The 14,829-nt window shown below is 39.9% G+C and overlaps 1 protein-coding gene across 3 annotated transcripts in view; it reads right to left on the reverse strand.

The window, feature by feature from the left end:
• Positions 1-1,413: 1,413 nt before the first annotated feature.
• The window catches only part of PKD2 (polycystin 2, transient receptor potential cation channel), a 28,834-nt gene continuing 15,418 nt past the window's right edge, over positions 1,414-14,829 (reverse strand). For 2 of the 3 annotated variants that reach the window (XM_039361194.1, XM_039361196.1), the window contains 8 exons: positions 12,427-12,608; positions 10,552-10,672; positions 8,691-8,789; positions 7,372-7,493; positions 6,425-6,542; positions 5,415-5,578; positions 4,622-4,769; positions 1,414-2,801 (listed from right to left, as the gene is read on the reverse strand). In XM_039361194.1, coding sequence (XP_039217128.1) covers positions 2,553-2,801; positions 4,622-4,769; positions 5,415-5,578; positions 6,425-6,542; positions 7,372-7,493; positions 8,691-8,789; positions 10,552-10,672; positions 12,427-12,608 — 1,203 coding nt within the window. In that variant the 3' untranslated portion in view covers positions 1,414-2,552. The remainder of the gene's footprint in view (positions 2,802-4,621; positions 4,770-5,414; positions 5,579-6,424; positions 6,543-7,371; positions 7,494-8,690; positions 8,790-10,551; positions 10,673-12,426; positions 12,609-14,829) is intronic. The other variant, XM_039361195.1, reaches the window with a different exon arrangement.

The following is a 14,829-nucleotide window of genomic DNA, read 5'->3' on the forward strand; positions in this document are numbered from 1 at the left end:
GAAGATGAAAACACCAGCCTGAAGATGACGAATGGGACTTCGTCGAAACGTCGCCAAGACACTTCCAATTTTACTTGGGAGAGAACCCGAGCAACCAAAGACCTACATACAAACACCCGCGAAAACCTCAGAAAACACACACACACACATATATACATATACAGTGTGCAAAATAGCAGATACTCAAGCTTCTTTGCTGTCATACTTTAAATGTATGTGTACATTGTCAACAGACATGGCTATCCCATGAAATCTTAATGCACTTCAAAATGAAGTTTGTCATGAAGTAACAACATGTTACAGAAATGTAAGCTATTACGATATGAATGCAAACCTTTGGTTTTCATAGTATTCCTTTATGTGAAACTCTATTGTTGTGAGGGTTGTTAAAGAGAACAGGAAGATATACTGTATCTTAAAAACAAGCATAGTAAGCCATGCGAACAGTTTCCCACTCTACCTCAATACCCAAAGCATGGGTGATTCAGGAGTTAAAAGACACAAGTGTTTTACAAAGCTATGCTTGGCACTGTTTTGAGTAAGGAATGCCCTTTCCCTTCCTGCCATGAACACTAGAACAACAAAAGATGAAGCATCTACAGCAGGGGTCTTCAAACTTGGCCCTTTTATGACTCGCGGACTTCAACTCCCAGAATTCCTCAGCCAGGCTGAGGAATTCTGGGAGTTGAAGTCCACGAGTCATAAAAGGGCCAAGTTTGAAGACCCCTGATCTGCAGTATAGAACAGGGGTTTCAAAGTTAGCAACTTTAAGGCTTGTGGACTTCAACTTCCCGGGGGAATTCTGGGAGTTGAAGTCCACAAGCCTTAACGTTGCCAAATTTGGAGACCTCTGGTATAGAACATACCTGGTTCCCACTGCCAGAGGCAATCTAATCATCAGATGTCATATGTGCACGTCACATTTTGAAATATATTACATGCAATTCTTCTACATCTCAATCTGACCTGCACGTCTTCTACACCAGTGGTTCTTAACCTGGGTGATATCGCCCCCCAGAGGACGATTTCATTTTTCAGGGGGGCGATGGAATGAAAAGGGGCGATGTGGGGGCAAAGGAACAAAAATGGGGCAATATGGGGGCGATGGAGCGAGAAGTTTTGGGGATACTTTTGAGACTTTTTCGTACAGTGAATCGCTGTATATCTGTCGTACAAAAACATCAGATCACTCGCTATTAGTGGATTGAATTGTGTTTTCAGTGGTCATTACATTTAAGTGTCTTGAATAAATAAGATAATAATGAAATACATGTATCACGAAGTTTGGGAATAAAGTGACGGGTGGCACCAAAATTTTTCACACAGTTGAGATATGGGAAAAAGACTGGAAATAAATTATTTGCATCAATATGTCCTGATGACAATTTTAAGGAAAACAAAAAAAGTGTTTGCATAAATTGAAGAATTATTTCCTATGTTGTGATTGAGAGGTTATGTTGGGGGAGGGGGGCGATGACAACTTCCTTATTGGCTCAAGGGGGCGATTCGTTCAAAAAGGTTAAGAACCACTGTTCTACACCATCCATCAACCTCTCTAGTTTTGACTTATAAGTGATGAAATAAAAGAATATAAATCTTGCAGAAGCTCCCCCATTAAATACTGTTTGTTTTGCTGTCCAGTTTTTTTTAGAACAGCTTATTTAACTTAGTGCTTTTATTTACTTATTTTTTACTGAAATTATTTTCATAAATGCTTTCAGAATATATTTAATCAGGTCCCTGTTTTTATGGGCTTATGAAGACTATGCTCCCGAGAACACTTTTTCCAGAACCTAATTTTACAAGGACAATTGTAAGTGGCCCGTTCAGAACAATATACTATTATGGGAAATTTTTTCCTATAATCGTGCATCTGTGAGATGATTAATGTTGCTAAATTGTGTCGTACATTTTTTCTCAAGGGAGCTTTGAGAATAATGTAGGTTATCCTCCCAATAACCATGTGAAATAGGCTTTGACAGAATAGGAATTCCTTTTCGGTAAGCTTAAATCCTAAAGATTAAAAGACAAATCTTATCATACTGAAATGGTGATAAGTTATTCATGCAGCCAAACACTGATATTACTTTGGTATGTATTATTTTGTGGAGAATGTATTACAGACTGCTTGTTTCAATTAAAAAAGGAAAGAGAAAATCATATAGACTTGATTACTCCATATGAAACAGCTACTTATAGTGTAATTGATGTACATTTTTTTTAGGAAGTACGTCTCAGGTTCCAATATGTCTTACTGCCAGGTAAATGTGCAAAGCACTCTCACCTTAAGTTCTAGAACTGGAAAATAAATTTACTAGCTTACCTGTTTTCTCCTTAGCAGGTCGAGAAGTGTGCCCCTTTTTAATGAAAGCAGTTGGAAAGGAAACCAAGGGCATTTAAACAAGAAGCTCTGGTTTTTAAAAGCCAGACCAGATCACAACATGATAGTTTCCTACATGTTACCCTATAAAATCACAGCCCTGTCCCAAGGCATCTTGTCCTTTAGTTAACTCATGATTTGTGGAAAATAGTTTCAGCAAATACAAATGCTACTAGACATGGATGTTGCTCCCTCTATTGCCGCCTCCTCCTCCTCCTCCTCCATCAATGCCTTCTGTGGACTGTGAGGAAGAAGGGCGGGGATTCCTGGTCCGTCCGTGGCTGTTGAATCCCACCGGGGTTCCCATTCGATGGCTTACTTGGGATGCAGCATCATCCGATTCCCAGTGTTCCACTTCTTCTCGTACCAGTCTCTCCATCTGATCTCTGCGCGCGTCGTTGTCACAACCCAGCCTTTCATCCTAAGCAGAAATACCACAATCTCTGATCATGCTCAAATGGCTAAAACTCTCTTTTAAGTGCAAAGGTATAAACACATTTTAAAATTATTTTTAATAATTTAAGTCAGGGCTTTTCACCCATTGTACCACTTTTAGGATATGGCAACATCCGAATACCACCAGTCACCTAGCAAGGTGTCAAAAACTTGATGACCCCCCCCAAAAAAGGGAAAAAAGTGATAAAGTACAGGTAGTCCTCGACTTACAACAATTCGCTTAGTGACTGTTTGAAGTTACAATAGCATTGAAAAAAGTGTCCCCCAAGCCACAGCCAAGCAAGACACCTGCCGGCCTGCCCGGCGGCGCTCTTCCTCCTGTCCAAGGTTTTCATTGTTGTGAGCATTTCTGTTGAGGATTGGCAGTGGGAGTGGGGGGGGGATGTTTGGTTTTTATTTCCCCCCCCCACACATCTGCTGGGTGGTTGCAGCAGGTTTTGGTCACTTCACATGACCCTAGGACTCTGTGACTGTCATAAATATGAACCAGTTGCCAAGCATCTGAATGTAAATCATAAGACCCTGGAGATGCTGCAACATTCCAGCTGATCAGCGCTTCTGGGCTCAGAAGCGCCAGGATCAGCGCCAAGCTCCAGCTGAAGCTTGGCGCTTCCGCTGAGCCCTGACAGCCCTGCAACTCCAGCCATCTCTCACTCAGGCTTGTGCGGTGCTACCAGCAGTTCAGCTCATTCCCTTCCCCCACTACTTTTCTAGCATGCTCGTGTACCATCTGCCAGGTGCCAATGTACCACAGGTGATACCCGTACCACTGGTTGAAAAGCCTTGCTTTAGAAAGCCAGATCCTGAAGTTGAAACTCAAGTACTGTGGCTACCTAATGAGAAGGAAGGACTCACTGGAGAAGAGCCTGATGCTGGGAAAGATTGAGGGCAATAGAAGAAGGGGACGACAGAGAAGGAGGTGGCTGGATGGAGTCACTGAAGCAGTAGGCGTGAGCTTAAATGGACTCCAGAAGATGGTAGAGGACAGGAAGGCCTGGAGGAACGTTGTCCATGGAGTCAGGATGGGTCGGACACGACTTCGCAACTAACAACAAATCAAGTGCCCAAATTTTGATCATTTGACTTGGGGATGCTATAACAGTTATCGAGGATCAGTTCTAAGTCACTTTTTTTCAGTGCCGTTTTAACTTCAGTCGGTAAATGAATGGTTGTAAGTCAAGGACTATCTGTAGCCAGAATGGTATAATTCTGATAAAATACCCTGCTTTTAATTCCTGACCATTAGAACAATCAATCAGTGGAACAACCTGCCTCCACAAGTTGTGAATGCTCCAACACTGGAAGTTTTCAAGAAGAGACTGGACAGCCAATTGTCTGAAATGGTGTAGGCCAGAGGTAGGCAACCTTGGCTCTTTTATGACTCGTGGACTTCAACTCCCAGAATTCCTGAGCCAGCATGGCTCAGCATGGAAACCTCTCCATTTCTCCTCAACAGGGTTTCCTGCCTGAGTAGGAGGTTAGACTAGAAGACCTCCAAGGTCTCTTCCAACTCTGTTGTTGTTGTTATTATTATTATTAATTGATTTTTGTGAAATCTATGGATTCATTTACAATGGGGATGGGTGCCCCACTGTAAGATCTGAAAGCTCAGTTTAGAGACAGATTATCGTGACGAAAATCTACCTGCGTGCTCGCTAAGAGTTGACAGTGACTATGTGGTAAACAATCCAGTAGCAACATCCTTTCATCTGAAGAAATTAAACACAAAATAGCGACGTTTGCAAAATAAATACTGAATGTTTTGCCAGCTTTAAGTAAATTTACCTCTGCAACTCCATCGAGCAGTCTGCCCAGCACCTCTTTCCTCTTCAGTTTAACTCTCTCCATAGTTTCCAGCTTGACTATGACAGCATCAATCTTAGATACAATGCTGCCTATGGAATGTTCCATGCGATCCACTCGACGGACCAAGCTGAATGGAAAATGCATTTGGATACAGTTAGGGTTTGAAGAACAGTATGGACAACACATTCTCTTTCAAATCTCTGTCCCAAAGATGGGTAGAATAACAGTTAAAATAATCTTTCAGGATCCAATCTGGGTCAGTCAGCGGAACCAAAGCCCACCCTCAGGGAATTTCTCTCTAGTAGAGTATGTGGTTTGGATTACTGTGTGCGGTATTTATAGAGTGCCTGTTGTAAATCCCACACAGAGAACAGCCCAAAGCACACACTCTGCTAGAGAAAATTTCTCTGAGGATGCGTTCCCGCATGAATCCGAAAGCTCGGAAGATAAAAACTCTGGTTCCGGTGACTGACCCAGATTGGATCCTGCCGCATTATCCTGGGACACGTATATTTGCCTTCATTCATGAGAAAATAATATTTCATCTACGACTTTCGTTAGGAACATCCATGTTCATGAGTCTAGTGGGCTCTTGGATAAGAAAGTCTGAAATAGCCTCTGATCTATCCTGGAGAGCTGCTTTCAGCCGGGTGCAATTGGAAATCAGATTTGTGTGGAAAGATAATTAGGTTTCATGAGTTCTTGACATGATTCTGTACTTTAGAATTAATACAGATATGAGCTTTGACAGGAAAAAAACTGTAACACGAACACTTGAAACTCTTCATATGAAACGCCACTTGAGCTGCTGCCTCTTCTTCTGGAGCTGTGTCCACTGTCGTCGTCATCGTCCTCTTCCGAATCATCAAGGCTTCGTGGAAAGCTACGGCCACTGAGTGGACGGTTTAGAGAACTTCTGTCTAGCTCTAAGTCCTCCTTAGTGAAAACAAACACAACTGTTAGAATTTGACTCTTTCTTACTCCTACAATCAGTGTGTCCTATTCGCAGGCAATGGAAACCTGCTTGACCCACTGAGAATATTTTTGTGGTTCTTTCAAAGTAAATAGTAGATTGCCCAACCCAACCTACTGCAATTCAGGATGAGCAAAACATTTCCTAACCAAAACCAATACCGTTAGTCCTCAACTTACAACAGTTCATTTAGCTACTACTGTTCAAAGTTACAACAGCACTGAAAAAAGTGACTTACAACCATTTTTGTTATGACCTTTGAAGCATCCCCATGACCACACGGTCAAAATTCAGAGGCTTGGCAACCGGTTCATACTTAATGACTGTTGCTGTGTCCCAAAGGATCCCCTTTTGCAATCTTCTGACAAGCAAAGTCAATGGGGAAGCCAGTTTCACTTAGCTACCAGGTTACTAACTTATCAACTGTAGTGATTCACAGTTGTGGCAAGCAAGGTCGTAAAATGGGGCAAACTGACTTAACAAATGTTTCACTTAACAACAGAAATGTTGGGCTCAATTGTGTTCATAAGTCGAGGACTACCTGTATGCTATTTTGTTGCCTCATCAATCAACACTCAGCAGCCAGAGATCTTCACCAGCAATGAGATTGCACAATGTTAGTAAACAGAATTAGGTAAAAGTGCTTCTCTGAAATCAAAAAGCAAATTTCCCAAGAAATGGAATTCCAGAATTCTTTACTGCATTCATAGACATAAAGATTTCTTTCTGGGACAATAGCAGTGCAGGCTAACAAATAACCTCCCCCATTTTTCAAGGATGCAGACCACGCCATCCAATGTAAAGCTCACCCTCTCTTTCTCTAAATCATCTCTCATTTGCTGATGCTCCAACTCAGTCAATTCTTGATCTCCATCTTGGTCATACTTTGTAAAGATGGCTTCAATCTCAGCATCAGTACGTCCCTTTCTGGAAGTAAAGGCTAGTTTTTTAAATATGATTGCTTTAAATCTTTTAGGTTAAAAATTATTTTCTGGTGCGAGCAATAAATAAGGGGCCTTCACAGAGTCATTCTGTATTCAGCAACTTAATTATATTATTGTTTTGGAGAACTGTCATATAATTAGCAGGGTCACTAAATGCAATCAGAGGTGTTACTCTGTATGAAAAGTATGCCTTGAAGAAAGAACTATTGTGAAGTAAACATATCTTTACTTTAAGCCAGTAAATATACGAGGAGACAGACACTTTCTTGTAACTTAGTTTATTGAGATAACAGTGCTATATGATGGAAGTAAAGTATGTTTTATGGATACCTACTGTATAAGAAATGCTTGTGATTAGAAGAATGGATGGGTATTTTCATATGAGATGATATAAAGAAATTCATTGAGATAGTCTGACTTACAGAAAGAGTAAATCAGGAGTAAATAAGGATCCATTCACCAACATAAAGGGAGGTGAATATGCTGATAGGAAGGAAAAGACCAAAGAAACTATGATTTGACAGAATTGATGAGAATCTGAAAATGAAATGTGAGAAATTAAAGGAACAAAAGGCAATGGATATGATACAAAGAAGACTAGTTTGCAAGGCCAGAAAGATATGGAGAGAAATTGCAAACGGTGGCATGGTAAACTATATTTTCTTTCTTTTTTCTTATCTAATCCCTGGGCTTACTATTTCTTTACTCCATTGTTGAGCTGCAGAAAACAGTGCTACTTCTGAAAGGAACTGTGTGATCATTTATTTGTTATTTAATCTCTGTACAAAAGAAAAAAAACGGTGCAAAGTTACCCCTTTAGGTTTTGCCGCAGTTCATCAAAATTTAATTTGCCTCCACATTGGCGCAGACTCTCCGAAATGTCATCGACTGGTGTTTTTTTCAATTTTAATTTCACCATGGCTTTGGTGTATCCCTGAAAAAGGAGAGCAAAATATTCCTTATGTGGATACAACTGTTAGGCAAGCAATGCAATGAAGTGCCTTGAAGTTCCCAATGGAAGCTAATGGCTTACCAGTTGTAGACTTGCATAGTGTAATATCTATTTGGATGATTTAGAAGTACTTGTTAAAATAACTGATTTACTGATTATCCTTAAAACTTCTATATCAATGTTTTTCAACCTTGAGAACTTTAAGATGTGTAGATTGAACACCAAGAATTCCCTAGTCAACTGGGGAATTCTGGGAGTTGAAGTCCACACATCTTAAAGTTGACAAGTTTGAAAAACAGTTATAAGGCATGCACAGATTCTGTTATATACAGGTATGTTAGCGGATTGTTAGCTGAGGTTCTGATAGCAACAGACTGTATCAGGAAGATAGTCTAGTCTCTTCCATTTTAAAATATTTCCTCCCCAACCTCCCACTACCAGATGGAAACAACTCATTTATCATCTTATTCTGTTATTTAAATTTCTTAGACCCATTATCTTGATCAGGGGGTTACTCCAGTCCGGTCAAAAATGGAATTGTAAACAATTTGTTACAACAGAACAAAACAACTGGACTGGAGGCTAAAACGTATAAGGAACGGTTGCTGGAATTGGGTATGTCTAGTTTAATGAAGAGAAGGACAAGGGGGGACATGATAGCAGTGTTCCAATATCTCAGGGGCTGCCACAAAGAAGAGGGAGTCAAACTATTCTCCAAGGCGCCTGAAGGCAGGACAAGAAGCAACGGATGGAAACTGATCAAGGAGAGAAGCAACCTAGAACTAAGGAGAAACTTCCTGACAGTTAGAACAATTAACCAGCGGAACAACCTGCCTCCAGAAGTGGTGAATGCTCCAACACTGGAAGTTTTTAAGAAGAGACTGGACAGCCATTTGTCTGAAATGGTGTAGAGTTCCTGCCTGAGCAGGGGGTTGGACTCGATGACCTCCAAGGTCCCTTCCAACATCATCATCATCATCATTATTATTATTACTATTATTATTATTATTATTATTATTATTATTATTATACTATTCTGTGATCGAACCAGGCATCATAAGCCCTGATTTTAATAGAGTCAACACGCTAAACACTAATGAGTTCAAGTCCTGCCTTAACACTGAAAGCCAGCTGCGTGATCTGGAGCCAGTCACCGGGAGACTGTGAGTTCTAGATTACCTTTTTAATAAGATCTGAAAGTTCCATTTCCGACTTCTGCTGTATCATATCAGTTTTGACTTCTGAATATGTGTCGTTGATGATGGCCAAAAACATGTTCTGTTTAAGAAAAGCATTTTAGAAATATTTTTTTAAAAAACAAAAATGCTGACCAAGGATCCCAGTACAAACAGAATTATTTTTCAATATCTCTAGCAATTAAGATTGGCAACTGCAAGCATAAAACAATATTTTTCTGGTCCATTTAAACTGATTTAATGTATCTTACCAGAGTAGTCATTAGAAAAAACAAAAATTAAATCATTTATGCGGCATGTGGACAATGCAGAAGGAAATATAGCAGGACACACCCTTAGGTCCAGTGGTGGGATTCAAATATGTGAACAACCAGTTCTCTGTGTGGATGCCGCTTCCGGAAGTCCATTCTGGGCCTGGGCAACAAAAAATTAGCTACAGGTTCTACTGAAGTGGTGCAAACCGGCTGAATACCACCACTTCTTAGGTCTCATGAAAAGTAGATATTACATTGCCACTTGTGTTAATGCCTATTCATATATTCAGAAAATGAAGCAGCTTCATCACTTGCTAGCACCGGACATCTGTGAGACTTTAGGCCAGCATTCCATGAATGCCCAATGTGAACCATGTTGGTTTTGATTTTGACAGGAACTTGGCAGGTGATCAGAGACAGAATGGGACAATTCGCCACAGCCAATTCGTCATGGCTAGTTCACCACAGGATAATTCGCCATGGCCAACTCACCGTGGGGCAACTTGGCACAAGACAATTCAACAATTCCATTTAATTATTCAAACTAATTAAAAAATTATTTTACTTTTTTTCAAGGTAATAATTTAATAACTAAACCACTTATGTAATGATGTAATGTAACATAAAGTGGATGATGCAATGATAAGAATTACTCAGCAGGGTCTGTGTCTGTATCCCTTTAAGAGCCTAAAAGGGAAGGCTTTTGCTAGAGTATCTCTCTCACTCGTCCGTTTTCCTGCTGTATTTGCTGTGCGTTGGAATTTGTTGTATTACCACGTATGTGTATATTGGGAACTTGGGAACTTTTGGCGCATGATCGACCGACATGGCGCACCTTGGTGTACCAGGGTTGCCAGACATATGAACATAGAAGGACAATCTTGGCACAAGAGAAGCGAGCACTCCGCAAAGCCAGAACTGTAAATGCTGAAGTAACAGTGTCTACATTCCTGTTCAGTATGTGGCAGAACATTCCATGCTAACATCGGTCTTATTAGCCACCTACAGACACATTGTTGATGGCCCATAACCCACAAGATGTCAAGGTCTTCATCGAAATTGATGGACGAACAACATATTGTTCCTGGTGTATATTGTAGATAGTGTATGATAAACCACCATTTAATACAAACCACTGTTTACTGTATTTACTCCTCAGCGCAATAAGACTGTGCACGCTCTGACATTGTCATTCATATTCCATTTTGTCCCTCCTTTGGCAACCTTTTTTTATTGATTCTGTTCTATCCTTTCTTCGATATTACTGTAACTCTTGTTCCGTGGCAAATTGTCCCATGGCAAGTTGGCTGAGGCAAGTTATCTTCACCTTTTTGATTTTTGATTTGATGTTTGTGAAACCTGCCCACTTTTTAATATAGTAATGCAGTAGTGAGATTCTCCCATTACACAGTAATGATTTGGAAGAGACTCTGGGGAGATTTAGTCATTTTTTTTTTTGTTCTTCTGATACACAGATACATAGCATAAAACTGGTATTAGTTATACTGAAAAATAATAATGCAAAATAAACTTCACTTTGAAAAGATGACCAGCAACGAAAATGTCAAGGAATAAAAAAAAGCTACATACCAAAAGAATGAAGAGCATAAAGAACACAAATGAAGTGAAATAAACTGGTCCTAAAATTCTGTTAGCTTCTTCAACCTCTGTAAAGTCAAAATCTCCCAGCAGGATGCGGAACTGAGTAAAGCTTTAAAGAGAATAATACACGTATAGCCAACAGTTAAGGCATTGTGTGGAACTGGAATTTTCTTTACCAATTAACTTTAATCTTTCAGGATATTTCTAGTGCAAAATCAGGTGTTTGAATGCATTCTGTAGCTGAGAGGCTGAAGTAAGCTGAATACAATGGAAAGAGGGTACTGAAGAAGTGTGTGCTAAAACAAACAAACAAAATAAGGTTCAAGAATGTATGGGTGAAAGTGGGTTCAATTCAGATTGACCAGGATGAAGGAATTTCACTCAGATTTTGCATGATCACAAGATCAAGTAATAAAGCTATTGTTGGATGGGTTTCATAAGATGCTGATGAAGGGATAATCTAAGGCAGGGGTCCCCAACCCCCAGTCCATGGATCAGTACTGGTCCATGGCATGCCAGCAACCGATCCGCACAAACAAGCAAAGCCCCATCCGCGGGATGCAGGTAGCACACAAAACCACGCACCTTCCGGTCCGCAGAAAAACCTCTCTCCACGCAACCGGTCCCCAGTGCCCGAAAGGTTGGGGACCTCTGGTCCAAAGGACAAAGGTTGGAATAGTGTATGGATATAGTGAAATCAAGGAGGATTTGCAAATATACAGTGCTGTTGATTTTCATTTTTATATCTCATGTCTTTTCATCTCTCCGATTGTACATCCCAATCATACTGCAAGGTGGAAAAAAAACAGTCTTTCTTACTGTTTTTTTTTCCACCTTGCAATATGATTGGGATGTACATATGTAAATAATATCCCCAAGGTAATCCACTGAATCAGACAAAATTTTAAGTCTGTAAGACATTTACTAAATCACTTAACAGCTTTTGAATCACATTATCTTACAGTTTAATCCTTTGATTGAAGACTGTTGACATGTACTCTCCATTTGGCTGACCTTGGAGAGTTCTCAAAAGCTACAGATGTTTCCAAATCAGCAGTATAAAGAGTTGCAAGCATGCCTCAGGGTGCCCAGATAACACATCTGTTGGGTGAACTGTGCTGGTTACCAGCAAACATCAGGGTATAATTCAGGTTTCTGATTGTTGTCCACTAAGCTCTTATGGCATAGGACTGGTTATTTGAGAAACTGCTTCCCCCCGCCCCATCACCTCTGCCCTTCTCATAACCTGTGATAGCGTGGGCATGCTTTATCTCCTATCTACTAAGTAATGCCTTGTGATGGGACCAAGGAAGCATGATTTCACCATGCCTGTCTTCTAGGATGCATATAGTGTATTACAGATAATTCCTTGACTTACGACCATAACTGAGCGCAAAATTTCTGTTGCTGAGTGAGGCAGTTGTTAAGCGAATTTTGGCCCATTTTACTACCTTTCTTGCCACAGTTGTTAAGTGAATCACTGCAGTTATTAAGTTAGTAACACAACTGTTAAGTGAATCTGAGTTCCCCATTGTCAGAAGGTTGCAAAAAGGGATTACGTGGCCCTGGGACAATGCAACCGTCATAAATATGAGGCTGTTGCCAAGTATCCCAATTTTAATCACGTGATCATGGAGATACAATAGTTGTAAGTGTGAAAAATGGTCATGAGTCACTTTTTTTCCAATGCTGTTGTAACTTTGAACAGTCACTAAATGAACTTTCGTAAGTTGAGGGCGACCTATATGTTCTTCTTTTATTTTCTCCAGTTTAATGAACTGTGATTGTGTTTTGAATTTTTGCACCAACCAAAATTTAGAAATCTAAATTATAATATATTAACAAAGAGTTCATTCTACTTACACACTATCCTGGAAGGTACTGAAGTCATTAACTTGTGTCCCAAACACAAGGTAAGCTAGCTGAGCATAGGCTAAGAAGATGATGAAAAACATAATTGCAAAGCCAAGAATATCTTTGGCACATCTTGACATGGTTGTTGACAACTGGTTCATGGTTCGGTTGAAGCTGATAAATTTGAAAAGCTGATAAAGAAGAGAAAATGGTTTAAAACAAGGAGCCAACGGTAGCTAAAAGAACTGAGCTACTGACCAGAAAGAATTGCAGTGAACAAATTCCATACCAAATTGTTAAGTAGGATATTTTCATTTCATGTTTACATGTTCACCGAGCTGTGGTTTGTGATACAAAGGTGAAGGAAAACCACAGTTTATATGGAAATAACATCTTAAATATTAAGAAACTTTATGTCAAGGACTATTCCAAAGACTGCTTTTTGGGACAGCTCAAGATATAGACAAAAGTAAATATGTTAAAAGTTTTAAATTGTGCCCTTATTTTCACTTTTGGTGGTCATTTGCCTACCTTGGTGCTTAGATGTTTTCAGCTGAAACACTGAATGTACTATCTCAGTTGTATATTATTGGAACAGACAAAAAGGAAAGTCATTCTTGGGGGCAGAATATAGTGTAAATATCAATTGCTTGCATTTGATATCATATTAAGTTGCATCAAGTATATAAAAAAGGGGTAGGGCTTTGATTGTATGATGTAATAACCCCATACTGGGGTTCTCAACTTTGGCAACTTTAAGACTTGTGGACTTCAACAAAGCTGGCTGAGGAATTCTGGGAGTTGAAGTCCACAAGTCTTAAAGTTGCCAACATTGAGAATCCCTGCCGCGTAGAATAACCTTTTAGAATAGGAGCGGAATTTGAGAATTCGCCTCCTTTCCTTTTCTCTTCCTAGTTTTTGTAGGATGAAGGCAAAATTCCAGGGCTGGTGTCAGCCCTTTGTGGTAGACCAGATATGAACACCAAAGTCATGAATACTGAAACTACAGGTTTCAACTTATGTCCACGGTTGAGTCCAATTTTTCTGTCCAAGACAGTTGTTAAGTGAGTTTTGCCCCTTTTAAGACCTTTCTTCCCACGGTTGTTAAGTGAATCATTGCAATTGTTAAGTTAGTAACATGGTGGTTAAGTGAATCTGGCTTCCCCATTGTCAGAAAGTCGCAAATGATTCCGGGACACTGCAACTGTCACAAACACCAGTCAGTTGCTAAGTGACTGAATTTTGATCATGTGACCATGGGGATGCTTGTAGCTGGCCTTATGTGCAAAAGATGATCATAAATCGCCTTTTTCAGTGCTATTGTAACTTTGAAAGGTCGTAAATGAGCTGTTACAAGTCAAGGTCTACTTGTATTTCATTACAGCGTTACAGTAACAGAATTTTGTAATTCCGAATGTGTCTCTCCCCCTAGAGAGGGTCTGAGATACTTTCTCAAGTTCCATTCCTGCTCTGGACTCAGATTTCCCTTATCTGATTTTGCCTTGGCTGCACCTCTTCCTCCTTTTTCTCAGAACCCATCCCATAAGTTCATACTGCCATCTTGACTTTTTTTTTTTGATCCTCGTCCTCCTCGCTGGACCTCCTAGATTGGAGACAGCACGAAATTCATCCCTTTCACGGCTCCCTCAACCCTCCCCCCCCCTCTCTCCCTCACCCCATCACCACCAATGACTCGGACAAGGCAACTTTATCTGTTTTTTGTTTTCATTTGGGAAGAGAAAGCTAAGGTGCAAAATGGTTGCCTTAAGCCCCGTAGAAGCTTAAAATGTCTATTTCATGTCTTAAATACTCCACAAAACTGTGTCCTGGCCTGGTCATCTTTAGAGGGCGACCTCTGTCCAGTGGACATATTCATGGTGATGGGAGTTTTGCATTACTCTAGATACGATCCACATGGCACAAGAGAGAGAACTGTTTTAGACCTAAAGAGTTCTCCTACCTATTGTTCTTCCGCAAGGCTAGAAGGTCTTCAATACCCTTTCATTTTGCCTTTAGTGAAATCCAAATAAATATTATGAATGTGATTTAGTATCGTGTGGATTGTCTCAAAGCAAATCAATTGTAAACCATTTTTATTTTCAGTGAATTTTACTATTACACTTCTGCTGTGTAAGATGGAAAGTGTCACTGTGGGGATAATGGTGGGCCTACATTTTTTTCCCCTCACAAACCATGATTTATCACAGCATGTGAACTTTGCCACCCCTTTAAGCAGAAATATTTTTAAGAGCTACTTTTTAATTCTCTATGCAACCACATAATACACACTTAAATTACTAAACTGTATTTTTAATCCTGCAATTATGGCAAAAGCTAACTTGGACTGGGCTTTCTGCTCCTTTTTAGAAAAAGCTCTTGTTAGTCAACCAAAGCTTTTAAAATAATTTTTAT

The sequence above is a fragment of the Crotalus tigris genome, unplaced genomic scaffold (assembly GCF_016545835.1).
Source record: "Crotalus tigris isolate CLP2741 ecotype Arizona unplaced genomic scaffold, ASM1654583v1 scf7180000019218.882973, whole genome shotgun sequence".
NCBI lineage: Eukaryota > Metazoa > Chordata > Lepidosauria > Squamata > Viperidae > Crotalus > Crotalus tigris.